At 51.9% G+C, this 11,342-nt stretch overlaps 1 protein-coding gene across 1 annotated transcript; it reads right to left on the reverse strand.

Moving 5' to 3' along the window:
* Window positions 1-448: 448 nt before the first annotated feature.
* On the reverse strand, window positions 449-7,164 carry UTP11 (UTP11 small subunit processome component). The gene is made up of 8 exons (XM_028739244.2): window positions 7,024-7,164; window positions 6,074-6,135; window positions 4,812-4,914; window positions 3,931-4,044; window positions 3,309-3,402; window positions 2,718-2,848; window positions 1,057-1,167; window positions 449-704 (listed from the first exon to the last, which is right to left on the reverse strand). Exons 1-8 carry the CDS (start codon window positions 7,084-7,086, stop codon window positions 621-623), a joined length of 762 nt encoding a protein of 253 aa, XP_028595077.1. The 5' UTR covers window positions 7,087-7,164; the 3' UTR covers window positions 449-620.
* Window positions 7,165-11,342: the final 4,178 nt, after the last annotated feature.

Here is an 11,342-nt window from a genome sequence, read left to right on the forward strand (position 1 = left end):
ACATCCTTCAGAAGCAAAGCAGCCTACGGCAAGCTAGTCAATCAGCACAGCTCACCGAGTGGGGGAATCTGGGGCTGCCATGACTCCCAGCCAATCCTCCCCCTTAGCTCTCTGCCTACACAAGAGGAAACCAAAGTAGGCCCCGTCCCAGACAGGGAAAGTCAATATTCTTGTAATCTCAACTGCCAAATAACTTAATACATGGAGTGAAGAAAAGAAGTACCTTCTTTATGCAAGTCTCACTTCTCATTTTGGTTTGAATTTATTATTATCCACCCACTTGAATTTCATACCCAGGTGTTCCAGTGCAGAAGTTCAAAATCTGGAGTGGAAGGGACATTTTCTTGCCAGTTCTGATGGGTTGACAAGGCCACCTTAGGGCCCCATCTCTGCATGTTCAATGAGCCCCTTCACACAAGCAACAGAAATCAGAATTGCTCCCACAGGATTTGTTTGAAAAGAAGGTATACAAGACAACATTTATTTTGAAAATGAGAAAATGAATTTGTGCAATGAGACGGCTCCACCAAGAAAGGCCACTTGCCGGGGGGGGGGGTGCGCTCCTCTAAGTTATCGTGGAATAAGATGTCCTTCATCATACCCAACACAGCACACCGCAGTCAGCGCTTCCGCTTGAACTGGAATTTGTAAATAGCTGGCTGGTTGACGGTCTCTTTCTTCAGCTTCACTTTGTGGGCTTTGTCCTGAAATTGGGGGAGAAGAAAGTGGGGCTTCTTAAAGCAACATACCCTTCTCATAAGGCTCAAGAGAGAAAAGCGAGGCATAGGGTAGGAGGCTGGGAAGCAGCAAGGAGTCAAGCAACCCATCTTAGATCTCTCAGTCTCTCAAACTGGTTGTGGAACTGCCCACGTAACCCTTGGGAAGCAGGAAGGGCTGACTGATCCTCTCTGGAGACACACATTGACCCCCTCCCATGTTCCCTGGAAAAGAGGCAGGAGAAGCCACTGTAAGGCAGTAGCAAGATACTGCCACCTCAGCCAAGAGCAAAGGGAAGCAATGGTAGGTGGAAGGCAGAGACACAGTCTGCTCCCTCACCAAAAGGTCCTTCCGGGTCTGGAGCTTCTGAGCGATGACAAACATCTTCCGCTCCCTCTCAATGCGCTGCTTCAGGAGGCTGTACTGACTCTTCCTCTGGCGGGCTAATTTCTTAAGACAAAAGAGAGAGAGAGAGAGAGAGAGAGAGAGGCACTTATTGCTTTTGGCAATGGAGAGAAACAAGTCCTCCCTGAAATGCCAGGTGTCTCCAACCGATCTTAAGGAGAAGACACCGTGCCCAAGGATACCTCCAATTCTTTCTTGGTGGGTTAAGTGAAAGTTCCCAGCATACCCCACTTTCAACCCTGCAGGCAAACCTTCCCTACTCCAATGCTCTCCAGGTGTTGTTGGACTACAATTCCCATCGTCATCCTTGACAAGAAGTCATGCTGGCTGCTGGGAGTTGTAGCTGAGGAAGGGCACCTTCACCAGAGTCCATCTCACAGCTAAACATTCAACATGTGAAGAAGCAGGATAATAAGTAGCCTCCTGCAGCCAGATTCTCAAGAGAAGCCACAGACGCCCTGCAGTCAAACTTCTCCCCTGGATTCTCAAAGGGACTTTCCCAAAGGAGCATCTTCCTTTCAACCCAACCCTTCCTAACTATTCACAGCAACAGGCCATGGAAGGACATAAACATATACCGGGCCAGTGGGATGGGGTGGGTTGACAAAAGCAGGCAGGCTGCTCTGGGAACCCTGGAGGTCTCACATCTCACCAGAGCAGGTACAGAGGGAGCTTGGGCCTCTCCTGTGGGCCTGGCTCAATCCCATATCCAGGGAGCATGTTGCCGATCCCCACGGCACCCAGGCCCCAGGCTGCCAGACCCAGCTTTCCCGAGCAAGGCCATCTCACGGCAGGTGTGAGCTAATTAGCACCATTGAGGACGACGGATCCAGACTTGTCGCACCTTCAGAAGGTGACTCAGTTCTCCTGGAAGAGGAGAGAACCCACCAGTCTAAACTAGCACAGCGACTTCAGCAATATGCCAACAGGAGGGTGGGGACCTTATCTCCCATCTCCCGCCACAGCTGTCTCTGCCTCAGCAGTTCTGGATGGCCTCTGCATTCCTCTCAGGCTGCCGGGTATTGCCCAATGTTTCTGCTCCTCTAGGCTTCCTCCTCCTCCGTATCCCAGGCAGGAGTCATGTGACCTTCTGCAGAGCTTCCTGATAGGCTGGAGCCAATCAAACTGAAAGGGGAGGAAGAAAGGGGGGGAATCCCCTTCCCCCACTCTCAAACACACTGAGCAGACGTCTGGCTCCCTCTGGCCCATTTCCCAAATCATGCAAGCCTGAGGACTATAAATAAAATCAGCAGCCGCCAACCCCGGGCTGAGAAATATTTTCCTTCTTATCTGCCTATCTAGATTAACACGTCACCCCTGTATCTGCAGGGAGCTGAGAGAACTCCAGCACCTCTCCGCTAGTCCTCGTGGCACTTGGGGCGATATTTAGCAAGGTACCCAGAGTAAACCCCTTGAAATTAATAGCTGAGATCCATTCATTTAAGTGGGTCCACACGAGCAGAACTCAGCTGGCTACAAGCCAAAGTATGCAACCATGGCTCAGGACGAGAACGTGGGTCCTCCCACTTCGACACTCTCAGTTTAGCTCCCAAGCAGAAGCCTCTGGGGAGCAGATAAGCAGCAGCTGCACAGACCTTCAACTGGGCCTGGGTGGTGGCCCCCCGAACAGCTTCCTTCCGCAGAGTTTCAAGGGTCGGCCGGTTGTACACTCTGCCCACCAGCTCCGGTGCAGTGTTCAGATGGGTGGCAATGTCAAATCGTTGCACTGGAAAAAAGAGAAGACCCTGGGGTTGGCAAAGTCAGCCAAGAAACACCACTCACCCGGCACTCAAGAGCCCTAAGGAAGGGCCATGCAGAACAGGAAGCAGCCTGGGGACTTCTGAATACCAGGTGCTGGAGGGCACAGGAGGAGGGAGGCCTCTTGCGCTCAAATCCTGCACTCGCAGGTTTCCCCTAATGGGCATATTGTTGGCCATTGTGAGAGCAAAATGCTGGACTAGATGGGCCCCCTTTGGCATGATCCAGCAGGCTCTTATGCCTCTGGCAGCTCCCTCCCTTTCCCTCTTCCAACTTCCATCCCACAACATTCTTCAGCACAAGCGCATTAGAGTCAAAGGAAAAGGATGAGAAGGAAGGTTCTTCTGAAGGAAAAGTAAACAAGAAAGAGGAAGGTGGGGGGAGAGCAGCCAAGTGCCCCCCACATCCGCCATACATGCCCCCCTTACCTTCCTTCTTTGTGTCAAAAAAGAATGTGTGTTTGTTCGGCTGCTTGCCCTCAGCTTCCAGCAGGTGGAGCTCCGACTTCAGCCTTTCAATTTTCTGAGGGAGAAAAGTGACTCAAGTCTTCATCTTTGAGAGCACAGGCTTTGCACGCAGGCTGTGAAAAGCACAGTCCCCAACACCTCTGCCTGACAAGCAGAGGCCTTCCTCTGCCTGGGATGAGTTACCACCAGCCAGAGTAAGCAACAGAGAACCAGTGGGACCAATAGGCTGGCCTGATAGAAAGGAGGGTCCCCTGAGGCCATCTGTCTAGGGCAGCCTCCCAGCACAAGGCATGACCATCCAGCTGCCAGGCAGCTCTCCATGATCATTCATCCACAAAAACCAGACCAGGATGCCTCACACAAAACAGAAGCACCTTGGAAAGCTTGACGCATGGCTCTTGCAAGCAAGCCAAGCCACATATAGGACAGCCAAACACAACCACTACTCCTTCCCAACTCCACACGTAGTAGAGCAGGGAGCAGCATTTACAGGGGTGACTGTTAACCCTTCAATAAGTGCCAGGAAGTAAATTCCCTTTAAGTCCAGTGGGAATCCCAGAGGGTGAAGGGAATGTGCTCTAACCTTGACTTCAGCTACCCGCTTCATCTCAATGTATTTCAGGTCCTGTGTCTTCATCAGCTTCCGCTGCTCCAGCGTGGTTTCTTCTTCCTGCTTTTTAATTATGTGAACTCCATCCTGCCAGTAAGAAAACATACATACAGTCAGTGGTGCCATAAGATCTTAGATGGGGCTGGGGCAACAGAAACGTAAAATGACAACAGTCTCTGCAACAGATCTGACTGGTTAGGCACTGTAGAACAAGCCAGTAACCCCCCTTTTCCCTTTGGCAAACAAACAAGCAAACAGAACAGGAAAATTAAACAGGTATACTCCAAAGACAAAAATAGCAAGGTTGGGGTTTCTTGTGCTCCACAAGATGTAGGAAAGATGAAGCGGACAAATATACAGATGCAAACAAGGGCATTTATCCCTACCACCACCCAGTCAGTCAAGCCATGAAGGTCAACAGTAGAATCTACACTGCAACTGTCTCTCCCCCAATGCAGCCCCACATAAGAAGAGCCTATCCATCTGGATGAGTCCAAAGACCTATCTAATTCTCTTCTTACAGTGGCCAACTAAATGCCCAACAGCAAGCCAATAAGGAGGGCTTGAATGCAACAGCACTCTCCCCACTTTTAGTCTGCAGTAACTGGTATTCAGAATCAGACTGTTTCTGCCAGTGGAGGTAAAATAGAGCATAATCCTCTATGCATTTGTCTCTATCTCTTTTAAAGCTATTCAGAACAGACACAGACACACACACACCAAAAATAGTCCCATCCTATTCTCTACTCAGGCTAATAAGACTATTTGATCCGCTCTCTGCTTCTTGGACAAAAAAGCAGGAAGCCATGCCCCCCCCCCCTTATGCAGGGCTGTTTCCCAAGGCAGACTCTCACCTGGAGCTGCACACGGGTCATTTTGTAATAGAATTCATCCGGGTTCTTCTCCTCGGCCTTCCTGCGAAGTGCCTGGAGCGCATTCCGCTTCTTATGGTAGTCACTGAAAGGCAACAAAACATCCACATTAGCACAGCCTTTTCACACAAAGAGTTTCCTCCACAGAGAGGCTACGAGTGAGCTAGAAAAGGGGGACAGGGAAGAGTTGCTCCTTCCTTTACGCTTCTGAATATCAGCTGCCAGGCATCACAAATAAGGAAAGTGCAGTTGCACTCACTTCCTGCTTGGAGGCTTCCCACAGGGATTTGTTTCTCCACTATGAGACTAGGATGCTGGACTAAAGAGGCCTTTGGTTTGATCCAGTGGCAGGGCTTTTCTATTTCACCAGGAATTAATGCAAGCCTCTGCCATGAACACACAAAGTACTACAGATGATTAGGGGAATGTTTTACCCTCCAAATGTTCCAGATTAGTTTACTGTAACACACTCCACATGGTGCTGCTCATGAAGACAACTCAAACCTCAATTCATTCAAGATGCAGCAGTCACACTGAAGCCTGGGGCTCCATTTAGATGGCACACAACCCATATTTTAAAACAACTACATTGGTTGCCAATTCATTGTTGGGCCCAATTCTAGCTGCTCACAAGAATTGGGCCCAATAAAATTTATTGAATTGATCAATAATAATCAATAAAAATACTTAACTGAGGTTCTGCTCCCCCAACAAAAGCCTACCTCCCAACAAAAAAACCTGCCTACACCCACGGCGGAGACCCCGTTTCCTTGCCTGCTGCAAGAAAAGCCTTCCTGTTCATCAACTGTTGAGCAGGGAAGTGCAATAGCAGAGAGCTCCTGCACACCATTTTGGGGTCAGCACATTTAAGGGTCAGACAAACTTGACACAGCCACATTAGTGCGGTGCAGTGGCTAGAGTGCTGGACTAGGGACCTCGGAGGCCAGGGGTTGAATCCCCACTTGGCCATGACACTCACTGGGGGACCTTGGGCCAGTCACCGCCTCTAAGCCTAATCTACCTCACAGGATTGTTGTGGGGATAAAATGAGGAGGGGTGGGTATTAAATGAAGAGTGAGAAGAACCATGTACACCACTTGGAGCTCCTTGGAGGAAAAGGTGAGATACAACTACATTAATGATGATGATGATGATGATAATCACATTGCTGCAGTGCAAGATACTGGCAGGTCCTAGTGAGCAGCTGCAGGAGGCATATTGTGAGAGTGAGGGACATTACTCACTTGGCACGGAGCTTGTAGTCCTTCTTCTTTTCAAGGATTCCAAGATTCTTTCGGGAAGCTGGCTGGGGGATGGGGAGCAGGGAGAGAGAAAAACAACACACATGGGGACAAGTGCTCAATAAACATATATGTGCAAGGTGCCTTATTTAAAACAAACAGACAGACAGACTACTGAAGTTTAAGCTTGTTTAATAGCACATTTATTAATACCAGGGGAAAGGTCTGTTAGCTCAGCAGCAGGGTGCCTGTTTTCCATGCAGCAGGCCCCAGGTCCAATCCTTGCTAGCATCTCCAGTTAGGCCTGGGAAAGGACCCTGGAGACTGGCCACTACTGCCAGTCAGTGCAGACCATACTGAGCGAACTGGGCCCAGTTGTCTGACACCCAGCTACCTCAGAAGGTGGCGAACTCTCTTCCACTGGAGGTTTTTAAGCAGAGGACGGAAGGCCATCTCTCAACGACGCTTTTGCTGTGATCCCTGCATTGCAGGGGGTTGGAGTAGATGAACCCTTGGGGCGGGGTCCCTTCCAACCGGGCATTTCTATTGAACATCTGGACCGTCCGCAACGACCCAGAGGGCAAAGGGGCCTTTCCGTAGGGGAAGAGGGAGGAAACCTTCGGGTACTTTCCTAATGCAGCTCCTCTTACAACAGGGAGGCGTCGGAAGCGACACCCCCCAAAGGCGGAGAGAGGAGCTCCAGAGACGCCTCGGCTCTAGAGGGGCAGCCCTGGCCACGACCTCTAACCTCTTCCCCACCCAGCCAGGGCGCAGGGCAGCGGCCTCTAAGCCAGGCGAGGCCCCTGCGGGGGTCACTGGCCCCTTTGCTGCAGGCAGAGCCCAAACCTGGAAGCGACACCCGAGGCGGGCGGGGAGGGGAGGGAGGGAGAAGCCGCCACCGGAGACCGTCCGCCCGTCCCGCTCCCCGCGGCGCCTCTGCCTGGTCCACCCACCTGGCTCCGCTCGCGGTGCTCCCGCTGGCGGGACTTGCCCGCCTTCTTGAACGCCGCCGACATGCTTTCGAGAGCCAGGCACTTCCGCGCCGTCGACTTCCGGTCCCCATCTGGCCCACTTCCGCTCGGCGGAGAGCCGAAGAACTAGGAACGTGCAGAGGAGAGCGCGTGCACGGATAGAAGGAGAAGCGACGCCTCCCGTTGGGATGGAACGTGGGAGAAGCGTCAGCCGCGGGGCGAGCTCAGGAGGCTTCCCCGGAATTCCTTACTCGATCTCGCCCTGATCCCAGGCGAGGAAATACAGCTGCCTCCTCCCATTCACCCCATACCCTGGATCAGGAATCTCCAACCTTACAAGACCCATGACCCACTTTTAAATAGAATCATTGACCTATAGGCATAGCTGTCAACTTTTCCCTTTTCTTGCGAGGAATCCTATTCGGAATAAGGGAAATTCCCTTTAAAAAAAGGGAAACGTTGACAGCTATGCCTGTAGGGGTCATATAGGGTCCCTAAATAGGTCATCTGGTCCAACCTCCTACAGTGCAAACCCAAGCATGCATTTGGGGACCCATTTCTTACTCTTTTATCATATATTTGCATGATGGAGTGCTCTTCTCGCAAACCACCTTGGATCAGAACCCATTAGTGAGTCCTGACTCCCGACCCATCCAGTGCCCTCCTGGGGGATCCTGTGAGGTTTAAATGTGGCACAAGTCCTGCTGCCACTGAGTTCAGGTGTGAGGGGGGAGGGTGTAAGAGGAGCCCCCACCCCCAGTTCCTCATTCTCTTCTCATTTGTGGTGCAACAAAGCATATTTGAAGGGTGTTGCTCCCCTGCCCTAGTTTCTTATTCTTTATTTTATATTTCGGCTATAAAGGAAATTTTTATAATAATTACATTCTGTTGTGTTGTATTCGCATTACTGAAATACCCTCAAATGCAAGATTTTAACCTAAATGTTCTGAACGTAGATGCAGGTGCTCAGGAGAGAAGCGCTCTAGGAGACAGGCACACAGTAGCAAGCAGTGGTCAGTGCCTGGAGCGCCTAGCAGAGACCTGAGGGCACAGGAGAGGTTTGTAAGGGGCAGAGGGAGGAGAGGGGATGGGTGTCCCCTGAGTACTTGTACCTCAGCCTGGGAGGACCATAGTGCCTTCCCTGGAGGTTTTTAAGCAGAGATTGGATGGTTGGAAGGCCATCTGCCAGGGATTATCTGCCAGGTTGGATGGCCATCTGCCAGAGATTATTGAGCAGTGCTTCCTGCATTGCAGGGGGTTGGACTAGATGACCCTGGAGTCCCTTCCAGCTCTACCATTATATTCTATTGCTAAGGCCATGCTTACTCTTTTCCCTGCTCCCTACATCCAGGTTGTGGTTCCCAGAGGGATTCCAGGCCTTTGCAAATAGAAAGCTTAACTCCATGTTTGTGCTGAATACTTCCCTTGGATGTGGGGTTAGGATAGGGTTAGGCTGCTCCCTGCCATGAGGGAGGAAGCGTCTTACAGCAGTGCAGTGTAGAAAAGTGGTGCAAGGGAGAAAAAGACCTTTAGCAGCAGTTGCACTTTGTAGAAAGCCAGTGTAGTACAGTAGCTAGTGTGTCAGGCCACTACTTGGCCATGAAGCTCACCTTGGGCCAGTCACTGCCTCTCAGTCCAGAATTCTGCCACCTTCACTTTGCTTTTGAGGTGTAGATCAGCTCTCTGTTTCTGGGTGGCAGTGGCAAGAAAGATGGCAGTGGAGAGGCAGCCCCACAATGGAGCAGAACATCTCCTCAGCCGAGGAAGAACTCACTGCAGCTGGGGACCCCCCTCCTCACCCATCTATCCCTTCTCCCGTTGACCTGAAACAGCTGCTTCTGGCACTGGCTGGATGAGGAAGCTGCCTAGAAGAGGACCAGGGATGTAGGGACAGGGAATAGAGTCCACTGTTTAGGAAATGCCCTCCACCGCTGCCACCCAGACTTGTGCTGGGACAGCAGAGAGGCCTGTACTGCTGCTGTGGGACATGTGTGTGATGGGGAGGCTGTGTCTATGGGAAAGGCAAGGCTAGCTGCTAGTTTATCATGGGCAGCCATTCCAGCAGTGGGAGAGCTGGGAAGCAGAGCTCACGCCATTATCAGTTATGCTGGGACAGGCCAGTCCCATCAGGTCTCTTTTCCCTCCCATGTCATCCTGGGGACAGCCATTGCATCAGTGGCAGAGATGGGAAGCAGAAAGCTCATTTCATCAGCTTTGCTAGAGGGCTAGCTCCATCAGGCACCTCCTGCCCCTGAATTGAGCCAGCTGGCCAATATAGAAACTGTTCAGAAATTGGTGCCTGAATTTGGTTTTCCTCTTCCCTGCCTGTCTCTTTTTCCTTGTGTGTCATGTTTTGAGTTTTCTTTAGATTGTCAGCCTGTGGGTAGGGACTGTCTTGTCTTGATTGTACTTAGGCTGCCCTGAGCCCTTCTTTCCAAATGCTCTAAATAAAATTAATAATAACATGGGCCTGGGGATCTTTGCTCTTGGAACTAGTGAACCAAACCACTGTGGTCTCTGCAACAGCCCCACAGTTGCCACTTAGGCTCCACCTTCCCTGGCTCTTCCTTTGTGCAGACTTGCTGTTGCTGACCACCTGCGTGCCCATATCCCAAGCGCTTGCCTGTAGCTCCTTGAGCAAGGGGATGGGAGGCTGGCTCTGTTCTAGAGAGCCTTCCCCTGGAGGCTTTGAGCTGAGGCCGTGTTGTGGTTGGGAGGGGGTGGCTGAGTCCACCAGGTGGCATGTCAGGGGTTAGAGAATTCAACTCACAGCCTTGGGTCAGGTCGACCCATGAGCTCATCAGTGCCTAGGCCACATACCTTAGGCCAGCACTCACCTTCAGGTTGGGCAGGCTAACCGAGCCCTTTTGGCAAGAAGCAAAGCCCTCGTTCCTCTTGCTGGGGGTTCCCAGCAGACAGGCAGAATGTGATGCGTGTCTCTATAACTCAGCACACCTTGATTTGCACATCTCTCTACAATCTTGCCATGCTTCCTGTCTCAGCAGAGCCACCTGTGGGGCACAAACCTTACGCTGTCCACGTTTCCCCTTCCCAACATCAAAGTAGCCTCCTCACAGTGAGAGGCAATTGCAGAGGCACTCGGGACCATGGCTGGCACCCCTGGGTGGAGGCAGTTGCTATTTGCACTCGAGTCCTGCTTGTGGACTTCCAATAGAGGAACATGGTTAGCCATGGTGAGAATGCTGGACCAGATGGGCCCCCTCTGGCCTGATCCAGGAAGCTCTTTTCCCAACACTGCAGAAATTATAAGTCCCAGGGCCCAGTTGAGCTCCTTGGAAGTATGACAGTTTTCCCCTCGTGGAGAAGGCAGTGGGGTGGGTTTTGCAAGCAGCCCTTGGGGAAGAGTCCTAGCCCACCTCCCTCTGAAACTAGATACTGTCCCAGAGAAGACCAGGCCGCTGCTGGTGGGGACTGAGGACCTCAAGCCATAGTCCTGCCCAGGGTGCAAGTGGCTGAACCAGAGGCAGGAGCATAGGAAAAGTGCTCTTCCTGTTGTGACATGGGAGAGTGCCAGTGGAAACTGATTTGAGTCTCTGCCCTGGACAGCACTAAAGGGGCATTTTTGGAAAGGAAAGGCATGCAGACTTAGATAAACAGGGCCAGGTGCCGAGGGAGGGAGGGAGCAGGCAATTGCATGGCTGATAAAGGCACATGGGTATGTGTAAGATTCTCCCCCTTTCACTGTTCAAAAGCATTTTCTCATTCCAAGACTGTGAAGCTGGCAAAAGGAAGGGGCCCAAGGAGGAGTGGCTACCTGCCCCCCCCCCCCGTCCCAGCACGCACAGGTGAAAACAGATCCAAACAAGCCAGCAAGTGACCAGCTCATCTCTCCTGGAGAGACTTCCCTGGACAGAACAGGCGGTGGGCATCTAGAACTAACCAGCCCAGTGAAGCAAGCCCAGCATGGCCCACAGGGGGCAGCTTCTGCTTGGCAGCACAGGCCTTTGCCTGATCCAGCAAGGCACTTTTCCCAAGGCTTTAAGAACTGCTGAGCATGCACTTTTGCTTTGCAACTTAAACCCTTCAGTGGCCCACACTGGGGTTCCAGGGAAGGAAATGTCGAAGTCAGCATTGAGGAGTGCGCTGCAACTCCTAAAAATGAATGGGTGGGGTGGGGGAGAGGCACATCTAAGAGCAAAGCAAAGGTCTCAGGCCTCACAGACCTCCTTGCAAACCCTCCTTCCCTGCCTGAGCCACAACGCGCGCGCGCCCCCCCATGTCACCCAGCCCAGCAGTTTCCCTCCCTGTGGTTCCCCAGCCAGAGGAGCCTCCTGCATCCA

This window comes from Podarcis muralis, chromosome 7 (genome assembly GCF_964188315.1).
Source record: "Podarcis muralis chromosome 7, rPodMur119.hap1.1, whole genome shotgun sequence".
In the NCBI taxonomy this organism is placed as follows: Eukaryota; Metazoa; Chordata; class Lepidosauria; order Squamata; family Lacertidae; genus Podarcis; species Podarcis muralis.

Excerpts from the sequence above, each read along its gene's own strand:
- UTP11 (XM_028739244.2), bottom strand. The coding sequence starts at position 7,086 with ATGTCGGCGGCGTTCAAGAAGGCGGGCAAGTCCCGCCAGCGGGAGCAC. Across the intron at positions 2,849-3,308 it reads TTTTGACACAAAGAAGGAAG|TGCAACGATTTGACATTGCC; the intron begins GTAAGGGGGGCA and ends TCTTTTTTCCAG. Across the intron at positions 705-1,056 it reads AGACCCGGAAGGACCTTTTG|GACAAAGCCCACAAAGTGAA; the intron begins GTGAGGGAGCAG and ends CCCCAATTTCAG.